General features: G+C 40.7%; 1 protein-coding gene across 1 annotated transcript in view; it reads right to left on the bottom strand.

The window, feature by feature from the left end:
- Nucleotides 1–14886, bottom strand: part of MARCHF11 (membrane associated ring-CH-type finger 11) — a 96226-nt gene extending 81340 nt beyond the window's left edge. The window contains exons 1-2 of the mRNA XM_039842756.1: nt 14257–14886; nt 12887–13042 (exon numbers count right to left, since the gene is read on the bottom strand). Of these exons, the coding sequence (XP_039698690.1) occupies nt 12887–13042; nt 14257–14781 (681 nt within the window). The 5' untranslated portion in view covers nt 14782–14886. The remainder of the gene's footprint in view (nt 1–12886; nt 13043–14256) is intronic.
- Nucleotides 14887–24027: the final 9141 nt, after the last annotated feature.

Below are 24027 nucleotides of genomic sequence, written 5' to 3'. Positions count from 1 at the left end.
CTTTTAACAGGTGATCTAACTGAGTCTGCTACTAATGCAAACAAGCAAACACAGGAAACCCAGACAAGGGCTCCATGGGGAATATTTACCCTAAAAATGATCTATCTTCCTTCCTGTATGTGTTCATCAATATAACATCTCACTCCCCATGAAATGACCATCACTTTTCTCCTGAATAAAAGATTCTTAATAACCCACTCAAGCTTATGGCCTTTGAAAGCTAAGGGTTTTAAGTTACGGATGACATTTCCCATCAAATTTGAGGAACCGATTATTCCATTTTGGTTGGCTAAGTACCATAAGCTCAAGCAAAATGTCTCTGTGTTATTAAAAGTTTTCTGAAGAGGAGGAAGGAGTCTTCACCCTTCAAAACTGCTTTATAGTCATATTCTCTGTCAATGATGGAGATTCAGAAAAGATGGGCTGCCCAGCATCTCCCTGCACTGTTTAATGGAGCCCATGCATTTCAAATGCATTTTGGAAGCCAAAATGTCAATTTCTGTAACTCCAGGAGCAACATAAAAAGTCATTTCCCCTCTTTAAGTCATGACATGACTTTCATAGTGGCCAAGTCATGTACAAGCCATTTCAATATCTCTCAATTATATTGCCTCGAAAATTACAGCCTCAAACATTCATTCTCCAAATAGCCAAGTTTCCTAGATGACATTGAGTAAGATGATAGAGATTTTCATCAAAACAATCCATTTCAGGAAATGTGTTTTTTAACAGAAAAAGAATACATACTTGTCCAAGAAAAAAAATAAGTCCAATATTAGTTTTTCACTTGTCTGATTATCACTATATTTATAAAAATCAATATTAAAATAATTATAATCTAAAACAGACCAAATTTTTCATACAAAATGGCTTTTCTTTAAGATTTTAATCACTTGATAATTCCGTAGGTTGAACAGTGAAAGTGGCAACATAAATATTTTAATATAGTTAATCCGTGATTCTTAGAAACTAGAATATATTTTTAACTATCTTTTTCTCTTAATATCGGTCTAATTATACATTTCTCCTTGCTCTTAAAACCAATGTCTTGAATATTCACGATAACGCCCAAGATATACAAATGGATCAAGGAAATTGGGCCGCTATCGAGGCTTTTAATATATTGATGCAAATTATAAAACTAGAGGCTGTAGATATTGACCTCTCCGGTTCATTCATGGAAAACTAAGACTCAGAATAAAATATACTTCAGTAGGGAAACTAATCATGGTAAATATTCATTGGCAAACCTTATTTCTAGAAAGCCAAACATGAAAAATTTCCGTCAAAGTCCAAGATCCTGAATTGGCAGCCTCCCCGAACAACCCTACTTAAAATTTTAACCACTCCCCCCAACATTTCCTATCCCCCTCCTTTGCCCAATGTTTTTTCCTTAGCACTGACCACTAAGTAATTTAGTAATTGTGTTATAGCAGCTCCTCCTTATCCGCAGGGAGTACACTCCATGACCCGCCCCCAGTGGATGCCTAAAACCGCGGACAGCACCAAACCCTAGATATACTACGTTTTTTTCCTATGCGTACATACCTTTGATAAAGTTTACTTTATAAATTAGGCACAGTAAGAGATTAACAACAAGAACTAATAAAATAGAACTGTTATAATAAAATTATTACAATATACTGTAATAAAATTATGTGAATGTGCACACACACGTGTCCGCTCCTTCTCTCTCTCTCTCTCTCTCTTTCTCTCTCTCTCTCTCGCTCTCGCTCGCTCTCACTCTCTCTCATAACCAATCTGATAACCAAGATGGCAACTGACTACTGAGTGGATAGCACATACGGTGTGGAGATGCTGGACAAAGGAATGATTTATGTTCTGAGAAGGACGGAGTGGGACAGCTGCAGATTTCATCACCCTACTCGGAATTTAAAACTTATGAAATGTTTATTTCTAGAATGTTCCTGAAACCTTGGGAAGTGAAACCGCGGATAAGGGGGATTACTGTACTTGAGATTGTTGTTTGTATATTGTCAGTCTCTCTCTCTCTGGAATGTATGCCTCGTGAGGGCAGGGATTTTATTTCCTTTGCTTACTCTTTTGTTCATTTCCAGTCCGTAGAACAGTGTCTGGCACCTAGTGAGTAATTAATAAATATGTGTTGTATTTTTAAATGGATGAGTAAATAAATGAATAAACAACAATTCCAAAATCTGGCAGAACTATATTGTTACAACTCCTGACTTAACTAGGTCAGGAGTCAGGAATTAATTAAATTAAAAACACCATCACATGCCAAGACCTTTGAAATGTTATTTCATTCAACCTTCCCAACTGCATTAAGGAACTGACTCATAGGGTATCACTGTTGGTCACATAGCTCAGTGTGTGGTCGAGCTAAAATGTGGACCCTGGTCTGCATATTGCAAAGTCCACACTATGCCTCCATCCTTTTTCTTTGAGCACATCTTTATTTTCCAGCACAAGATACTCCTGTCTAATCTTGTATAAGACTAGCATCTTGTCCGAGACTGGTTCCTTCTATTGGGGAATGGTATTAGAAATCAAGACCTGGTGCTAGGTGAGCTTATTATTCCTGGGGTATCACTATAAGGCCCTCTCAACAGACAGAGCTAGGAAACGGTTGTGTGTACACCAACCTATGCGTAAGCACATATCTATAAATATTTCTATATGTAACCATTCGTATCCTCATCAAGCAAAACATCAGTTTATACTGACATTTCCAACGCTAATCCAATGTAGCTTGGTTCCCTCTAGCTTATCCTTTTTAATCACCTAGTTTTATTCCACTAGACTTATTAACATAATTTATAATGACTTGTTTTAAATTGATTTGCTTACTTGTTTATTGTCTGTCCCTCACCGTCAAGAATTTAAATTTAGAAACTGAGGTCTTATCTGTTCTAACAAACTCTGCAGCTATAGGGCCTAGAACAGTGTCTGCCACAGGATAGTGATTAATCTGTTGAATGAGCAAAAAAAAAAAAAAAAAAAAAAAAACAAAGTATTAGTTATATAATTCATAGCAGAAAAAAAAAAGATGAAATATTTTGAGGCTACCTCTTGACGTGAGTAAAATTGTCCTCTAGACCAAAAATAAACACATGGATCCATCGCTATGCCCTGTCATATCAATCATCTCTATGCAGTCCTCATGATTTGGCATAGAACTTTTTGCTCATCGGCAATTCAAGGAATGGTTGGCATTTTGCCCCTAAGGTTTACTGTAGGAGAGCTTAATCGTGTCCAAAATGAAAGTAACATATTTCTATCTCAAATTTCCTTTTCCGTAACGGATATTACCTCCAGTCTTAGTAGGGTACAGGTCAGAGAGAAGTGGCAGACAGGAGGTAAGGAGATTCATCGCCCATCCTTACAAGTTTCACCAAATTACTCAAAAAGGTTTCACTATCTTTCCCCCATAGTCTAAGAAAAATGTGTCACCCAAAGCTACCCACACATTTTGATACAATTAGTTCTAATCTTGTTGGTTTGGCATTTTTCTACTTCTTACCATGATTTCTCAGATTGCTGAGAAGTCTTGTCTAGATCTGAAAATGACTTTACTAGAAGCAATGGCAGTATGACAGAGTCTGCCGTGAAAGGTAACGGAAGACAAGTTTGGGAAGGAACTGAAAAGTGGTTTTGCATTAAAGATTTTTTCAACTTCCAGGTTCGAGCTTGGGCATGCTGGATCCTAGAGAAGACGATGTGGGCAAGGACCACCACCCCTATCTAGTGTGTCTCTCTCCAAAAAACTGGAGGTCCCCGTGGAAACCTCCCATCTACCTGCCTCCACTAAAATAGTAAGGGTGAGGTATTGTCAAGAAAAGGAAGAATGAGACAGAAGGAGGATAAAACAAGTATTTACTGAATGCTCGGCGCATGGCTGGCAAATCCCGTGCCCTTTCCAGCTCTATTATAAACTTTATATTTTATTTATTTTTTTCCTTTAAGTTAATGCAGAGGCTTCTCACATACATTATTTATGTTAAAAATCTGCAAATGTAACAGAGAAAAGAAGTTAATACTTGGGAGGGTATGGTGGAGAGAAAAGAGCAAAAGTATTTCCGGTGGCTTCTGGAATATTCTTCCGCAAGAATATAAGTAAAATCCCCTGATATTTGTAAGAGATGTTATCTTTCTTAACATCTTTTTTATAACAGGCCGAAAAAAACCAAGGCATGTACACTTCTTCAAATAGTTCCTTGATTATTTGAACTATTCCGTAACTCAGAATTATGACACAAATGAGCGTCATGGTACAACTGCAAGTCCATATATAATAAAGGAGTGCCCGGGGAGTTCCCGAAACAAGAGCTAGATGCATACAGGGAGGGCTCCCTGTGCTCAGAGCCTTGGCCACTTGCACACAATTAGCGTACCAAAATGAGAAAGAGAACTAAAGGAACATTAAGGCACTGGGATTCTATTCGGATAAGGATACGTTGCCCAGGTGTCATCAATCAAAATGAGCTATTTCAGAGAGAGAAAAACTGGAGAGAGTGCAGGTTTTTAGATGATCGTTTTCAGAGGAAGGATGATCACACCTAAAGGAAGGATGGAAGAAGAAATGTCTCCTCAATAAGTTCTCCTATTGACTTTGTCCAGATAGTAACGCTTCCAGGTTTTTTCACGTCTTCCCTCGTGACTGCTTTCGGTCCACCTCTACTCATGTGACTAAATCACACAGAATAGCTGCTGAGTGATGAGTTATGCTGACAGGGAAGATGTTGTCAAATATCCAAGGATGCAGAAAGCACAGACCACGGGCAGTTTTTCTTGGCCCAGTCCTCAGCGTCTGCCATCCATTTACTTGTAATTGTTGATGATTGCCTCCTCGTCAGACCACTCCCTGCCGCTCGGAGGAATCGGAAGCACTCTAGTTTTGCTCTCAGTCATCCCCTTCTACTCTTAGGAGATCCGAAAATAGAAGAAAGCTGAGTTTCCTTTGTTCCAATCCCTTTAGCAAACATCAGTCACATCACAGCAAAGCCACATGCCAAGGCAAAGCAGGAAATGAGCAAGAAGGAGATAGTCTGTTGTCTTGCCACATCTCCCTGTGATGGAGTATTGTATTCACCAGGAGAAAATCATTATTGAAGTTATGTCGCAACTGTACAAACTGCTCATCGAAAGAACCCACGTCACCTTGCTTTCAGCCACGTGGCAGATTTCACACCCCCCAAAATTATACCCAGTAGACATTCTGAGCAGCTCACCTCTGAGCAGCCCGTGATCATACAGTAAAATGTCCAAAACATTATCTGAATTCTCTGAACAAATGCTAGATGAAATCCTTCAACCAGCAACAGCTTCAAGAAAGCAAGTGTGTCACACATGGGTAATTTCACATTCAGAGTCTTTTTTCATGACATTTTAGTTTTTGAAAAGAGCAGATATGTCTCACTAGAAAACTTTTTTTTTAAGTTCTAGATTTTAAAAAATAGATCTCACTCTCAAGTCTTTTTTCCCGTGATCTAAGAAGTGAATATATTTGCCCAGGCAGAATCAGAATAGTGTTATTAGAAGGTCAACTTAAGAGCAAGTTAAAAATTGATAGCTAGGAGATGGCTAACGTGTGAGCAATGAATGTAACTTGGTTTCCTTAAGTCATTGTCTCACTGTAGAAATATGAACAGAACCCCTATGATTCTGCCTACCTTACTAAAAAACTCATTCATTCATTCATTCATTCGTTCATACCACAAATATCCATTAAATGCCTACAAAGTGACCAAGAAAGTAAATCTCAAGCTATACTGACCTGTGTTACATAATTTGTTCTAATATTCGTCCCACTCACTATTATGCTTGTTGTCCTTCTAGAAGGCAGACCTGGAAACCTAAGAAAACTAAAACGGTATCATTTCAATACACCGGAAAGGGATATTCTAAAGCACCTGCTCGGCTGCAGAGAGTCTGAGGGGGTCTGTTTTAGGGATGGACTAAATGTGTTCCAGAGCTCACTGAGATGAGAGGGTGGCCCATCCCCTGAGACACTGAGGGCTTATTCTGAGATGTCCCTGCCTTCTGCTTCTGACTTAGCTAGAACTACTCCTGGACATTTAAGATACAACCAGGAAACTGTTTAGAAGAAACAAGGGTTTTCATATTTAATATTAAGAAGTTAATAGCATTTTGTTATGGAGCTACAATACCACCACCACTTCCTAAGTGAGACAAGTTTATGATTTCACTCAAAGTTACAAAGAAACAAAAGCTTCAAAACATTTCACCCATTTTACTTTCTAAGCGGTCTGAAAACACCTAAATCCAGGTCATTATGCCATTTCTTTAAATTAGGGGCTGGCAAACTTCCGCCAAATCCAGCTCACCACCAATTTTTGTGTCGTCCATGCGTTTTTAAATTTTAAATGGTTGGGGTGGGGAGAATCAAAAGAAGGATACTGTTTCCTGACACTTTAAGCTTATGTGAACTTCAAAGTTCAGGTCTACAAGCAAGGTTTCACTGGAACACAGCCACACTCAGTTATTTATGTGGTTGTCTGTGACTCTGCCTCCTGCATGGTTGGTACTGGGGGCCTCAAAACTTAGAACGTTTACTATCTATCCCCAGAAAAGATTTGCTGACCTCTGGTTTAAACAACATGATAAAATATCATCAAACGAAGACATTTTAGAGCCCAAATAAGGTTCCTCCACCCAACCACTGTCAAATCTTGCCTGCCGCTAACTTGCTTTGATCGCTAAATCTGCCCAGCTTCATCCATGAAACGGGAGATTTTCTTCTAAAGGCTGCCCAAGAGGAGGAGCAAAAGGAGCAAAGAAGAGAAAGATGTCAAAAAGAAAATACATTTAAAAAGCGCCAGAAAAATGTGGAAAAGCAGATCCATGTAGAGAAGAAAGTTCTGGAGAGTACCATCCATCCAGACACACCCCTAATGCTCTTTCCATATGGGGTAAAAGCAAACTCCAGCACACAATTCCTCGAATGGCCTTCGTCTCTTTTTAATATCATCTCAGAATATCTAACTTGGAGACAAACTGTAAAACCACGTGGCCTATACAGTAGATAAGATGGCTATAAGTAGTAGACGGAGTGTAATTTACATATTTTATTCGACACAGAATCATTAACACAGAATCATGTTCTAGGAACTAAGATGGGAGATTCATGTGTTTTGGGAATTAGTAAGCAAATGAAACAAAATAACTTCGAAGGTGAGCAAATTGCTTTGAGATGGGCTCTTTATTTTGACATTTTTAATTACTATAAAACATGCCAGTATATGCATTTAAATATTACATTTTAATATTGTTTCTCAGGCATGGTAATGAAAAGCTTTCCCTTGGCTTGTCATCTGTTACTAAACCTATAGAGGATGTTGGTAGTGGCAGCTTACCACGACAACCAGGTTGTGCGTAAGCAGACGTTTTAATCCAGAAAATGCAAATGCCTTGAAGTATTTCAAATGACAGCATGCAATGCTGATAAGGTTTATGCTCTGATGTTTTCTTAATACATTTTCAAATCACAGCGATAATTTGTCAGCTTTTGCTAATGCATCAGTTCCTTCATGAGAATGACTTAATCACTTCTGAAGGCGACAATCACCCCGTTCGTGACAGAGCCCCATTTAGGAAAATAATGACTACAAGGTCCTCAAGAAGTTAATTAAAGTTCTATAAAGACTTTACTAATACATCCAGAAGCTATATCTTAGAACATTTGCCAAGATGAACCTACCTGGTGCCAACTTCCTCTCTAATTCAAAACCGTCATGATGAATCCCAGGGTGTTAAGAAGTGGATAAAAATGAAAAACGCTCTAAAGTCATTCTCCCTCCTAGGAGACTCTCCACTCATTTTTACTGCTATAAGAAGACCTGGTGCTGACAGCACATTCTAACTATTGAAAGGAAAAGCAGTAAGGAGGCTAATAAAAATGTTAGAGGCTAGTGAAAATGGCTAGGGGCCTAATATCTATCTGCAAGGTATGTATGGAAGTCTCAGTCCCTTCCCAGGCAAGTCCCTTCCTCGTCCTCTCTACTGGTGCTCTGAGCGAAAGAAGGAGGAGGAAGGAAAGGTGATGGACACCGCTCTTCATGACCGATGCTTGGCCACCTGCCTATGCCCCTTAGTGATTGTCCTCCATGGATCTCTAGGGCCTCCCCACCTCCTGCCAAAGTATAAACAACAGCTGCTTAAGGAGGCTGAATAGCCTCACTCTGTGTTTGGACACATAAAAAAAAGCATCTCATAACTTCGATTACGATCTTCAACAAAGACCCACAGGGAGGGACATCTGGAGAGTAAATATGTTCCCATGTGCTGAAATCACTATATCTCCTTACACCTGACTTTTAAAATGCTGACTCATTCATTATTTAGAGTAACAAATTTGGTCAGAAATCGAGATGGGATCTCCCAGAAAGAAATCGAGATGGGATCTCCCTCTTTTCAGATCATTCTTTATCCCACGGATAAAGAATGATCTGAAAAGAGGAGTCATTAATTTCATTTAGGTGACAAGACATTGAAGAAAATGGAGGACTGTGAGCACTGCTACCAGAGCCGCCGAAGGTCACCATCTGTTTGAACACATCATAATAATCAAAGCCAACATTAAAATGGCACCTACTATGTGCCAGGCACTATCCTAAGCACTTTACATATACTTATGTATTTAATCCTCAAAATAATTTATAAAATACGTGTCATTGTTATCTTTTAAAGATGAGTTAACTGAGACACAAGAATTAAGCAACTCTCTGAAGGTAATAATAGCTATTACTTTCCACTTACGTCATATTTTTCTCTGTTTAGGTAGTGCAGTTTGTCTCCTACAGCAAGTCTGAAGTTTCCTGCACAGCACTTTATCTAGTAGATGTTCTCTTTAAGCATCTGTATTTCTTGACAAAGTACTGAAAGCATTCACAAACCTGTACATAGCTTAATTAGTTTATAATGTCACCACCATCTAAAAATAAGTAAGTCCCGACATGTCACAAATTTTATACCATACTGAGATTCAAAACAGAATTAGCTTTTACTCTTAAAATATCATTAATGCATCATCTTAAATATGTTAATCAATAAAATAGGTTCTAGAAGTAGGTAGGAGGGTAAATGCATGTAAATTGCTTCAAATGTCTTAATTAACTCCTACTGCTAATGATGCAGCAATTAAGGTTTAAATGTTATAGAGGATATATCCGTTTTCTATTGGGCCATGTTGTTGAGCATCACTGAAATCCAATGAACTGGGGAGGTTTGGATTCAAATTTTCAAAGATAATCACAATGAGAAAAACACACCTGCTTCTTGGCTAACTGCTCCTTTCCCTTCTCTGTCCCCATGTCTCTCTAGTACCAGAGACATATCATGGTGCTAATCACTTTTGAAAGTAGTTGAGGATATGCATCAAGCACCACTGGTGGAGTCAACCTCCCACACATTATTTTAACTTTCTTTATTTCTGAACCCTAGGAGGAAAATCGTGGTAGGTACCTGCTGACCAATGTGGACCTGATGAGGACCAAACACAGATGCCAGGGTAGTTAAGCAGAGTCATTTTAGAAGCTATCTCTATGGTAAATTAAAGATGACCACTCTTTAAAAAAAAAAGAGGTGAGCAGACTCCAGAGATGGAGTCCATTTTCCCTTCTCTTGAGTTGGTCTTGTGACTTGCTTTAATCAAGAGAGTGAAGCAGACATAAAACTGTCACTTCCAAAGCTGGGCCTTAAAGAGATCTTCACTTCCACTTTCTTGGAACCCAACCATCATGCTGTGAAACATCCAAGTCAAATAGAAAGAGAACTGAGGAATCAGCTGACAGCCCTGAACGAGCTTCCGGCCAACAGCCAGCATCAAGAATGAGTCAAATGAGTAAGATCTCTTGGATGTTTCAATCCAGTCAAAGTTTTGAGTGATCACAGCTCCAGACTGACGCCACATGTGGAGAAGAGCCTCCCAGCTGAGCTCAATCAACCCAAACTCTTAAGAAATAAGAAATGACAGTTGTTTAAATCACTAAGTATTTGAGTGGTTCGTTATGCAGCAAACCACTGCATAACACTTCTAGACCGTCTGAGAGACCAGGCTGAAATCAGTTCCTGCTTGACCCAGAAATGTCAGGGAAGCGATGATGGAGTTGAGAAGAACACTTTCCAATATGGGACACGATGGCCAAGAATTATTACTGCAGGAGTTTTGGGGCATGGACCTCAGAACCAGACTAATTTCGAATCCTGACTTTGCCTTTTACTAAATATATACAAAGTACAAGTTACTTAATTTTTCTGTGTTTCAGTTTCCCTTTGTGTAAAATAGAGATAATATTCCCTGCCTGACAGGTTATGAAAGATAAATATCAGTATCTGTATATGTAAAGCACTTAGAACAGTACCTGACAGTAAGTGTTCAGTAAATGTTCTCTCTTAATATATTATTTATTCTCTATTCTGTTCTGCATGCAAGAAGTCACTGCTCAAAGTTATGGGAAGGCTCTATACTTAGGACAGAGAGATATGAAGGTGAAGGTGAGGGTCATAACATGCCCCCTATTTGATCCTGCACCATGAGGAAATGGATCTCTGCTATTCCATAAAGCACGGATGTGATAAATGCTAAATCTAATTGGCCTCATACCAGCAAGGGAGAAAATCAAAAATCAGAGTAAGTGCCCAGTTGATGGGTTATATGTAACAGAAATGTCAAACAATTAGTCAAACTTTATCTGACAATAAACTACTCCTGGGTATAAGGAGTAGTTTAGCAACCTTTGAACTGATTTCTGTCCATTAAGAGTACTGAGCCTAAAATTTACATAATGTTCTAACCAATGTCACCCCAATAAGTTTAATTCAGTAATAGACATATATGTATACATGAAAGGTAAAATAAATAATACAAAAAGAAAACACACACACAAAAAAAGAGTACTGAGCTTTACATATGTATAATGTAGTGCTGGTAAGTTATTTTCTCCGGCATGATCTGAGCTATCATCATCACAGCCATATCAACTTTGTTTCTAAATATTATCTTCTAGTTTATTGCAACAAACAGATCAGATTACAGATCATAGTAGTATTTGCATGTGTTGCAATAAAATTAACCCTAAATGTACTATTAGTACTGGGTTAATTTGTTATTTTAGCTTGTGGTTAGTTTTGATTTTTTTGGCCATATCATACACATAGTTTGGAAAATTGCTTTGGTTAAAATAATTATTAAATGTTTTTTTTAATGAAGCAAGACATAGTAGCAATGAATTCATTTTGCTATAGGAATAGAATTAGTAAATTGTATTTTTGCCCTAGGCCTTTGTCTGTTTTCTATTTTAAAAATTACATCGAGGACCTATATCTATTTACTTCAAAAGTAATCACCCCAAATGAATTAATATATAGTAGCCATAAGTTAAAGTTTTTGAAATACTTAGCATTCTATTTCAGCTCTTGAACATCTGACCATAGCTCTTCTCATGGGACTTTTCACTGGAGCCCTAAAGCTCTCCATTTGTCACCTATACATATTTCTATTCATAAAATTATTGTTCATTCCATTGTACTACTCATATCTAGGTCTTTGGATATGGTTCCATCTGTTATTCAAGACAACTGTGATGGATCCATAAGTTGATACCAAAGTAGCTCGATCAATTAGAAGTTCTAGGAAAATGTGTCAAGTTTATGCCTGTCTTCAGCATAATAACATCACTCATCTGCATTGTTACCCTTCTTTCCAAATTATTTATAAGCCTTAGGTCGGCTTGAGAAAATTCATATTTTCATTTCATGCCTGCTAATCATGACTTTAATGGTGACTATCAAAGATGCAAATTAATTGCAAATTATGTGAGGATGCACAAATTAAAACCTATGAAATCTAAATTATGAATGCAGTAGTATTCAGCTTCCAGGTTATCTTCTGCAAACACGGTTTTACCTATCTTATACTGGTCAGCTCAACGCAAACTAACTTTGGTAATATAAATAGAAACAAGAAACAATAGATTTTGTGACTTTCTTGACTCCTGACTTTTCAATTCCCTTTTCCTTTCCCTTCCATTACCTCTTCTGTCTCTGCTTTGAACCCTGCTCTTTTATGTCTGCTTATCAGTGCCCTGTCTCCAGATCTTGTCAATCACATACTACTCTGCTTTAGTTGAAGAGGTCATCCTTATTTTACATTACACCAGTCTTTTCAAATGATTAAATCAGTTCTTCCATGGCAAAAAAAAAAAAAAAGCCTATTTGCAGGTTTATGGCTATTGTGTTATTATGTGATTATACACAAAAAGTTTTTCAGTAGTATTACTGAGAGTAACTCTTGGAAATACTTATGCATCCACTACGTAGTTGATCACAGCAAAGAATAAAAGTAATCAAAATTTAACTGTGAAAAAAATTCATATGAAAAAGAAAGCCTGGTTAAATGAAGAGTGTTCAGATTAGAACTAGGTTCTAATAATTATTCTTTGAATAATAGGTTTGAACAAAATTTCCAGACTAGTAAAGTTTTGCTTTACTTGCATTTGTTTTCCATAAATGGACTCTATCCAGGGTTTCAAAGCTTAAAGTAACAAAGCACTACTCAAAGAAGTTATGTAACATTTCTAATTAGTAAAGTAGGCTTAATTGGAGTATAAGACATTTTACCAACTTCTCCTTTTAGAAACAAAGGTAGGTTTAAGTTTATCAGTAAACAACAAATTCATAGAGGAAACCATTTGAATAAAATGTCTTTTGAGTTTCTCAGATCAAAAATTCATAGATTTCTCAAAGTATATCTCTACAAATTCTAAATCTTGGTTTTACCGAGATTTGCATAAAATGTTTTTAAGTAGCATATGTAAAATATTCCTAGAAAAGTGCACTTACGTTTAGCAAAATTAGTGCAGAAAAAAAAAGTGTCGCAAATGTTTACCTGGCAAGGTTGTTTCATTTTAATGGCTATGACATGGTATCTATAGCAGCAGAGCTCACAGGTCCAGGACCCCCTCTCACTGATCCACTTCAGCAGGCACAGCTGATGTGTATACCGAACCGACCCATCACATCGGCAGGGGTTCAACAGCTCCCCCTGAAAAGAAAACAGGTTAGTATAAATATTTATGCTTATGTCTCTATTTTAAAAACATAACACTTGTTTTCTTTCAACGCCATTTTCCCAGAAGAATACAGACATAAAAATCTATCCTGGAAAATGAAATTAAATTTTTATACCTCTGATAGGAATAAAACTAAAGTCTTAAAACTATTTCAAAGATATTGCTTAGAGTTATGACATAAATGTTCTAACTACATACAAAATGTCTGCAAGATGTAGCTCCTTAAACCCTTGGGAGAAAGCTGTACTATTAAATCTCTTTAATAACTTTTAAGTGGATGGTCAGATGCATTTCCTCTGCAGTTATTCTTAATCATTGCTAAAGAAGAAATGCATGGCATCCCAGAAAGTAGCTTGCAATAGCATTATGCTCTTATTTTTTTCTAAATGTAGCATCATAAATATTGACTTAGGGCACTATGTTCCTGAAAGCCTGCATATTCGTATGCAATTTCCTTACTTGTAAAAATATTAAACCTAATGTTTCCTCAGACCGCACATTTTGTAAGAGAGATATATTATCCTGTTGCCTCTATGAGGACTCTCATGTAAGTTGCATGCACCTCTAATGGAGTTTATACTTTAGAATCATGTTTCTAACAAAATATAAAGTGCACGGTTGCCTAAAAAGCCTTTCTTTCACAAGGCCACAGCACATTCCTATTTCTCTTGTAAAACTGTAACACCCTTTTATATCACTGAGATTAAGCCTCCAAATTTGCAATATGGAAAGATGCTGCCCTTTTGGTTTTGACATGACTCACCCCAGCTTGTATTCTAAGGCGATCTGCCTCAGGATACTTTTGTAGAAAAGGGATGTAGGTTCGTTTTTATGTATGAACCAAAATCCATTTCGTAAATAAGAGATACTTATGGCATTTTCATTAAAGCACTTGAGGAATGTGTAACTGCAAAACCAAATGGGGCGAGGGGAGTATAGATCAAATGAAACCCTGTATTCGCCACCGGGACCTTTTTACCAGCCTTCACGGAAAGGGAAAGGCAGCACAGAGTAGACGCTTTTCAGTTGGCGGGACCAGACAAGCCACCCAGCGGTGCAAGCGAGAGGCGAGCGCTGTCCGCGGTGCTGAAAGGTCGGTCGTCGCGGGCGAGACCCAGCCCATTCCCAAGCCGAGCCCAGCCCAGCGGAGCTAACGCCAGCTGCCCGTGGTCCCGCCCGGCCTAACCTGCTCAGGGCCCTGGAAGCAGATCTTGCAGATGGGCTGGTGGTGCTGGTGCTGGTGGCCGGCGCGCTGGTCGCCACCGCCGCTGCTGCTGCTGCGGCTGCTACACACCGAGCGCGTCTCGGACGGGTCGCCGACGCCACGCCGCTCGCCCTCCCCGCCCGGGCCAGCCTCAGGGTCCCCGGGGCCGCCCTTCCCCGCCGCCGCATCAGGCACCGCCGTCTCCGGAAGGCGCCTCGGACCTTCCCCGGCGTCGCCAGCCGCCGACACCTCCTGGCCGGCTGGTGGCAGGGGCAGCGGCGGCGGCGGCGGCGGCAGCTCGTCTGCGCCCCTGCGCCGCGGGACCACCTCCGCCGGCGGCTCGTCGGGCCCCGCGGGCAGAGGCGGCGGGTAGCGCAGGGGCGCGGGGACCGAGGTCGGCTCTCCCGGCGGCGGCGGCGGTGGCGGCGGAGGCGACGGGGGCGGCTCGGCGTCCCCGCTCTCCGCTCCGCGGCGCCCACTGCCGCTGTGGCCGCTCTCAGAGCTCATAGTGGCGCCGCCGCCGCCCTCCTGCCAGCCCGGCTGGGGCTGCAGCCGAAGGGAGAACGAGGGGGAGGGAGGGACGAGGGAGGGAAGAGGGAAGGAAGGGGGGAGGAGGAGGTGGGGGAAGGACCCAGGGCCCAGGGGGCCTGGGGGGGCGGGACGGAAGGGGACGCGGAGGGCCCTCGGCGGCGGCGGCGTGAAAAGGCTGGCTGCCCATGGAGCCGCCGCCACCGGCTCTGATGGAGGCGGCGTCGAACTCACGCGCTGGTGGAGGATTACAAGACACGCGCGTGTGCATGGGGAACGGGGGGCGGGTGGGCGGGGAGGGTCTACAGGGAGCGGGGTCATGCAGGCAACTAAATGAGGAGGGCAGAGGGCGGTCCGGGGGAGGGGTGGGTGCGGTGGGGGCGAACCCCGGGCGTGAAGAGGAGAGGACTCTCCCGGATTCCGGGACGGGCATCCCAAAGCCGCCTCCACCGACCCCGCCCCAAAGCCACGCACGTCTGTTCCGGACCGGATCACCCCTCTCCAAACCGCGCGGCACTGCGGCTCTCGTGAGCGGGGTGGGGCTGGGGTCGCAGGCCGCGGTCCGGAGGCCGTTACTGAGTGGGCAAGTGAGATGCGGCGGCGCGGGTCGAACCGAGAGCGCGTGGGAGTCGGGGCGCGCGAGGCTTGGGGCCCTGGTCGCGCCGGAGCCCGCTGAGCAGGGGCGCGGCAAAGTGCGTGCGGACCCCGGGGACAGTAACCGCCGTTGCCCAGCGCTCGCTCCTAGCCCTCCCGGCCCTTTCCCTCAAGGGCACGCTCACGGAGAGTCTCGAGCCTAAGTCCTCCTTCTGCCCTCCTTGCCCCCTGCCTCCTAAGTGGGGATCCGGATTTATTTGTAAATGCCTTGATGACACTGGGTCATTTCCTGGAGTGGTTCCTCCTAGTGAACCCTGGTGCCACGTTCTGTGGCGGGTGGTCACTTTCATCTTTGCTGTGAAAAGACTCAGTGACACCTCTCCTCCCGTAGAAGTGGCTGCAACCTTGGATCTCAGTTTTACGCACCCCGAAGCCAGTTTATCTTATAACTCCACTTCGCAAACCCTCTCGGAGACTCGTCTCGGGCAGGGCAGCCGTCCCCCCTCAGTTGTGTTCTGAAATAAACTACCTTACCTTCAGAATTGGATGGAAAACCGTGCATATGCACTGGTTTCCAAATTCGTACAGTGCAAAATCACAAAGCATTGGATTCACATGCTTCAATGTGTCTATCCAAATCAATGGCGATTTTCACCAGTGTAACACTTTAACGTCTTGGGCACAACAGACTTTCATTGGACAGTCATTTTTGGCTGCATTTCACAGCTGAAGACCCAGAATCAGGCGAAGTAACTTGTTCAAGGTCACAGGACTATTAACAAAGAACTTTTGAGCTAACTGACTAGATTTTCTGGCTCAAACACAGAATGATTTTTTTCCCCAATCCTCTCTCCTGCCTCTTAAAACAGTTTTGTATACTACATGATAGTCAAGATAAACTACCAGCTTAACTTAATTTTTCCATTATACATTTTGGCAGTAAGTATATTTGGGTTAAAAAAAAAAATGCCCCAGCTCTTTTGACAGAAATTGGTTTGGTTGAAAAGGAAAGAAAGAAAGTAAAAAAAGAAGTCGAGAATGTCACAAATGATCCCCAGTGAAACAATTCCCAGGAATGTCCTCTAACACATACTTAGGCCCCTCAGACTAGTTTATTTTTGGTAGCAGAGTGGCAGGCAACAAGCACATTTTTAGAAGAACAACCCTTGAATGTCCTAGGAACTTATCACATTGAAGAAATGTGATTGTAGATACGCTTTCATTTTCAGTCTTACTTGTCAAAATGACATTGCACAAGTCTGTATATTGCCATAGTCATCATCATAAGCCTCGATCCTAAGTTTGTGGATTAAAAGGTGTCTAAATTTTTTTTTTTTTAAATCCCCTAAATAATTCAATTTACGACTGGTAAATTTCTTCCAGGTGAGATAAAGGACATTGTTATTTGAAGGATAGCATAAAAGCTGTGAGTTCTGTATAAACAATACAGAATGAATCAGATGGCAAAGTCCCAGGGATAAAGGAGGAAACAGGCACAATGCTACATGTGTCCTCTTGGTAGTTTCTGGAAAAATAATTCTGGTATAAATAAGGTGAGTAGCCACGTGAAAACATTATTTCCCAGCTTCTATGACCTTCAATTTGATCTCTCCCCGAAAAGGGGAAACTAGTTCATGATTTCCAGTTAACTAAGTGAGTCGTCAGTGTATCAAGGAAAAACACCTTAGGAACTCTGACTTCCTCTTCTGCCATAAAGATAGAGAACAATGGGGAACACGCACAGCATGAACCACACTCAGCTGCTGGCTCTCACGTGGAAGAAATAATAGAAAAACAGACATTGGATGAAGAACATCAGGGCACCCGCAGCCACTGACAGCCATACGATAGCTGATGTGCACGCACCAACCAAAAAAAATGATGGGAGACGCAATTCTATCAACTCGAGGTAACACTAAAAGGCACAGCCAACCTACTTCAACCTGTATAAACAGGGAGAAAGACAAAAATATTACAACAAATACTTGAAAAGTCTCCATTCTCATGTCTCCCTTTTCTCCCCTCGCCACACACACAGTAAAACGTACCCTTTACTAAAAGAGGTTTCGTTAGGAAGGTACAAACCTCTTAAATGCCAGGACTTCCTTGAGTTGAATCCAAAAGTTAGATGAGAAGTGGGAGAGGCCCCAGGCAAATATGTCCCCAAAAGTTCTTTAGTGATGTTAATGGATATCTGTGGAATATTCTCCTTGAACTTCCCTAGTGAACATGTCACCTCAGGATTGTTAGATAGAAAATGATCCAGGCTGTACTAGGTCAGAATGGTTTCAGAATGACCTTGAAGCTAGATTAGGTATGATGACCTTGATATGGCCTCCAAACAAAAGGAGAGTTAGCCTAGGCAGCGCTTTAGAATTGCTTTTCAATTCTATTAAGTTTAGCCCTTTCAGATGCTCCATAATTGTTCAGTTGACACCTTTTTGGTGTATTTATTGGTCTTTGTGGCCACTGAGTACTATATACAGAATTCTCAGTTGTCTCCAAATAACTGAGGAAAGAAATTAAGAACTCTAAGTATGTTACAGAGCAACAGGTTATGTTGTGTAGGTGGGAGGATGACTTTTAAAGAGGATGGCGAAGCACAGTCTGTGCTGTGAGCACTCAAGGCAGAGTGTAGCTCTGATGTACACTAGAACTGAAGCAATGTCAGTACCACACAACACAATGCCGTGTGCAGATAAGTCCACAATTGATTTCTCCTATTCTAACCTCTCCACTAAACTCTAGACTTATGTATCACATTATCTCCTTGACCAATCTACTTAGATACCTAAGTAGACTTCTGACTCAGTCCAGAAGCAAACAACACCCCCAAACTTGCTTGTTTCTCAAGCTTCATTATGCCAGTAAACCAGCTGTTCATTCACCTAGCTGCTTATACCAAAATCCTTAAAGTTATCCTTGACTTTAATTTTCATATCATATATTCCACGTAGCAAAAAATTCAGATGTACTTTCAAAATATACTTCAAATTTCACTACTACTTTTCACCTCTCCCTATCCCAGTTCAAACCACCATCGTAGTGCACCCGGACAACCAAAACAGCCTCCCATCACCATGCTTCTTACTCTTGTAACCATCCGCTGTAGCGACCAGGTTGATCCTGTTTACATGTAAGTCTGGTCATGTCATCCCCCAGCTTAGCACCCACCAATGGCTTCCCACTATACTTCCTGAAATATCAAAAATCTTAGCATGCCTTTCAAGTCTTCAATCTAGCTCCTGGCCACATCTGTGAAGACATCTCCATACCCTCCTCACCAGCCTGTCTCCCACCCCTGTTATTCATTCCTAGCAGGCTGACCTAGCAAGCACACTCCCTCTTCATTCCTCTTCCCATTATTATGGCTCACTCCCTCATTGCACTCAGCTCTCTGCTCAGAGACACCTCATCAAAAAGACTCCTTCCTATCTGAAATAGAATCCTCCACTCTGATTTTAACTCTCACTCTTGCTCAGTTTTACTCTTTTTCATTTTGCTTTACTATAAAGTTATATACTTACATACTGTATGTATTTTGTTGGTGTCTTTTCTCATCTAACATCTTCCACTGGAACACTGGCTCCATCAAAGATTGTTTTGTTCACTGCTTTGTCTTCAGTGCCTAGACAGTGCCTAGTCAGAGTCGTGCTCAGCCAGTACTTATTAAACAAATATATGAATAATTCAGATAATCAAGCTGGTAATTATTAATCAGCCTCTGCTTAAGGCACTGGTTAACCCATAGTTCCCATGTGGGAATGCAATCTGTAAGATAATGAAGGATGTAGTCACAGCATTTTGCTGTGCTTCATGGGATGTAAAATATTTGTTTCATGACTTAACCAAGTTAAAAGTATTCTGTTCTCAGTAATTTGTAGTCACTGCCTAATTAGTCATTAGCTACCATATAAAAGTGAAGTCATAGTCTTAGTCGACATTAATCTCTCATTCAAGAAATAAGTTGAAATTTGAAAATTCACTCCACTGGTCGTAAGGGAAAGTGAAGCAGTATGAATGGATGCTCTCCACATCTGACCAAACTCATTAATGAGCCATCAAGTTCTTCATGTGATTTTACACTCCCCTGCATTCTGCATTTCTCAGTTCCACCTGTAAGTTTGGTACCACTCTTTCCTTCACAGTTTCTCTTTGCCTCTTGCTTCTCCCCATTGTTCCCTGTCCCTGCTGGCTTTTCCACTCTAACCTGGCTGGTCCATGCCCTCTGTACCCTTACCAAGTGCCCTGATCCTCACCAACCTCCTTTGACCTGACATTTCTCCAAGAATCTGGTATCTTCTCTGAAAGCTCATGGATATTTAAACGTCATATAAATACAAACAAAGCTATGAGATTAGTTTTCTAATTTTTACCAAACATGCTTCCTTCAATCTCTCTAGAATGTTTCGAGACCTTCAAAACAATAAAATGTCTTAAGAGGATGTTTGATCTGAAAAAGATCATATTGGTTTTTTTTTTTTAACTACAGAAAATAACCAAGCACTATTTTCTCCATTAGCCTTCCTGCCTTGAATCTTGAAAATGCTGAAAGGCTTAACTGACAGGTTGAAGACATACAAATACGTTCAATTATTATGTGCACTGGATATCCTTAACCCGATTGGCATCTGGAATGAAATTGAATCAGCATGACTGGATAGGGCCACCCAAGCTTTAGAAGGATCTTGAATAATGCCAGCCCTGATTCCTCTCAGCTGAAAATCATCTATTTTCCTACCAAACTCACACATTAAATGTGATTTTTATGACCTTTATCATATTATGCTTTGCTTCGTGGTTAGCTATGCACTTACCTGGGTGCCCTCAACTCTTGTGTTAGATCATAAGCTACATGGAGTTTGAGCTGTTTAATTCATCTTTTCTCTGAAATATATACTACGAAGGTTGACATTAGAATTTTAGTTACTATTTATTTAATCCACATTTACTAATCCACATATACTACAAAGGTTGACATTAGTAAATGCGGATTAAATAAATAGTAACTAAAATTCTACTGTCAATCTAAATTTCTAATTTAATCCACATTAGTAAATGTGGATTAAATAAATAGTAACTAAAATTTTCATTCAAAAGAACTATTATGTACTTTTTAAAAGTTATCGATAAAGTTTCATACAAATAACTTAAAGAAAGCTATGCTTTCATGATGTTTGAATAGAGAGCAGAAAATTAGTTCGCTAGAGTGAGAACTTGCTAGACAGAGACAAACTCTTCTATGGATACCTTTGTCAGAGTCCCTAAGGATCAATTAGAGATTAATAAGCACAGTGTAATGCCCAAGTCTCCTTTCTCTTTTTCCTTTCCCCGCCTGCTCTCCCTCACACACCTGCGCACCTTATCAGTGTTACCACCAGGAGGTACGAAGTGAGAAGCATACAGGCATGCTATGCCATAGCTTGGCTTTGGCAGGCTACTGGCCTGAATCCTGGTTGCTGTCCCTGTAGAATCCAAGGATCTCCATGTCTTTGACAAGGCCTCTGCCGAGATTAGGAGCAATGTCTGCCCCACTCTGCCTTAGAAGGGAGACAAGAAAAGGAGGCAGCTCCATGTTTACACTAGATCATAAATTTCATATCCCACCCCTGTTCCATCTGCCCCTTTTTCAGACCTCAGAAATTTCAGGAGAAGACTGTGATTCATCTAATCTGGACTGTGAACTGCTGACCAATCACAAAAGTTACTGTCGATGGAAGTACATGGTTGGTGTGGGCAGAGTCCTCAAGGGAAGAGAAATGTTGCCAGGGGGAATGACTGTTGGACAGATGCAGATAGAAGCCAATGCTCCCCACATCTAGGAACTTGACCTACAGCCCATACCAGTTACAGTGCTTGTCAACTCTTCCCTTGTCTGGCTGAGCTCCCCAACCTAGCCCCTTCCAGTTCAGTCAACAACAAGAAACTGAAATACAAAACCACAAGTTATACACTGCAGCTGTATAAGGCTTCTCAAATGTAGAACATTTTGAATAAATAAACATAAGTTAATACATTTAAGAGAAAATAATCTTTGATATAATAAATACAAACTCAATATGCTGGTGTATGTATATGTGGGGGTGAATGGATAGATAAGCAAAGGAATACCATAAATTACAGGTATCAAAAAGGGATTGAGTGCGATCAGCATCATCTTTTTGCGCAATCAACAATTAGCAAGTGACAGATTTGGGGTAATGTACTTTGGGAAACGGATGGACCTGACCTCAGAAAAGCCATAGTCCAACTAAGAAGATAGGCACATAGACATAAACATGTTACACAGATTAAGAGTTATGGTACGAGGACAATTCTGCAGGGGAAGAATGATTCATTCTAGGAAAAAATTTCTCAGAGAGGATCGTTTCAGCTGGTTTCTGAAGGTTAGATAGAAGTGTACCAGGAGTGCTCCATCGAAGCAACTAACAAAAGCATGAGCATAAAAGAAACTGCTGTGGACATTAGATTTCAGAATGAGGACTACAGAGACAAGGAAAGGTGGCAGAGGATATGATTCAGGTTCACAAAAATTGAAGACAGTGATAAGTAGGATAAAAATGAACCTATTACATACTGAAATACTACAAGAGAAGCACACCTTCTGTTGGAAAAATATCACTGTAAGAAGAATTTAAATCATTTAATTACCGAGAAGTCACTATTCCATCAGATGTAACCTTGAACCACCTGAGAACCAGGAAATAAGCAAATCAGCCCCCAACAGACCACTGCGGCCCACTCCACACACAATCACATAAACGTCCATTTGTCAATGCTTCCACCTTCCTGTCAGGTGAGCCCACTAGATCTGTTATATTTGATTTTAAACAGAATCCTTATAAATATGTTTACCTAATTTCCCTGTCCACGGCAAATCGCAAATAATAAATTTGGAAATATAAGCAGAGTAGCAGCTTCAGGAAACAACGGCTAATATCCCAGCCCACCCCAATCCCCCGCAAAGAAAGCAGACTCAGTAATTTAAAAATCTCAACAGTAAGAGTCCATTTAAGAGCAAACAGCTCTATGTGCAGTTTAGTAAGCCACTGGAGATACGTTTACCTTTTTTGCCGTGCACAATCTCTGACATTCATAATGAAGGGTGTGAGTCTCCAAGGACGGTTTATAGCCTGGTAAAGAATAATGAGACACATGTTCAGAAGATTCCCTTTCAAAATGGTTAATTACGAATTTTTGCCACTTAAAAATAATGAGATTAAAAAGTATTCACGTACTCCTCCTCTGGGCAGTTCTCTGTGCCCGCCTCCACATCCAGGCCCAGGCGGTGTCCCTTGTCCATCGCTCGGTGACCTTGTGAGCATGAGCCACCAGCATCCTCCTCTGAGTCTCCTCTTGACTCTCTCCACCAGAAGATCGCAAGCTCCCGGAGGCCAGATCATTTATATACATAGAAAATTTATGGATCGTCCCTAGTATCTCATACTAACGCGTTGGTACATAATGGGTATTCAAAAAAGTTTTATATAGTGAACAAGAGAAAAATGAAGTGATCATAACACTTCAAAAGAAGATTTATGTTAAAAATGGATAAGCCTTCAACTACACGAACAATTATTTTGCACTTAACCAATGATAACTAAAATTGATCGATCATTTACTGGGCCAGGCACTGTTCCAAGCATTTCACAAGCGTTAATTTATTTAATCCTCATGACAGCACTATGAAGCAGGTACTATTATCTTTATTAAACTGATGAGGAAAGTGAGGACAAAGAGAATGAGTTATGGCCATTCAGTCAGCTAGTGTGGGACGGAGGCTGCTTTTGCACCCAGGCAGTCTGGCTCCCAAGTTCACCCCCTTAACCGCTCAGTTATATGCCTCCTGTGTTACTTAAATCATGGAAGACCAAAAAGAAATCTGTGTTGCTAGAGGTGGCTAAGATCATCAGTGTAGTTTCACCAGTTTAAAAACAGAAACAAAAACAAACTCAATTTTTTTAACCACTCTTCTACGCTGCTTCTGAGTTCAACTTTTTTAAACTCCATATATAAGAGACATCATACAGCATTTGTCTTTCTCTGAAATTTTCACTTAGTATAATGTGCTCAAGTTTCATCCATATTGTTGCAAATGGCAGGATTTGTTTCTTTTTTAAGACCAAATAATATTCCGTTGTATATATAGACCACATTTGCTTCATCCACTGAGTGGCATTAAGGTGGTTTCCATATTTTGGCTATTGTGAATAATGTTGCAATGAACATGAGAATACAATGTTAAAAGATTAAACTGAGGCATACTAAAAATTTTAAGAGTTTGGGCAGCAAACTCTTGAATTGGGCAGCATCCAATCTAGCAGATAGAAAGGAGCTCTGAGGATTCGTACAAAATGAAAGACTTTTCTAAGCAGAAGTGATCAGGAACGAGGACGTTATACTAAGCAAAATAAGTGTGTTGGTTGGTGCGAGGTTATTTTCCTGCAGGGGTGGCTGGGCCCATCAGTCAGATGACCTAGTTAGTGCTAATCAGGTAAATCTTGGTTGACTGGTTTAAGATTCTATTTCCTGGAGACGGGGAACTGTGAATAAGTGTCCATTGGTGGTGTGGGGCTTGGTATAAGCAACTCCATTTGGGCCTGTTGTCTTGTTTTTAACAGAGACAAAATT

Source organism: Pteropus medius, unplaced genomic scaffold (genome assembly GCF_902729225.1).
Source record: "Pteropus medius unplaced genomic scaffold, Ma_sr-lr_union100, whole genome shotgun sequence".
NCBI lineage: Eukaryota > Metazoa > Chordata > Mammalia > Chiroptera > Pteropodidae > Pteropus > Pteropus medius.
This window is presented reverse-complemented; position numbering and strand designations above follow the sequence as displayed.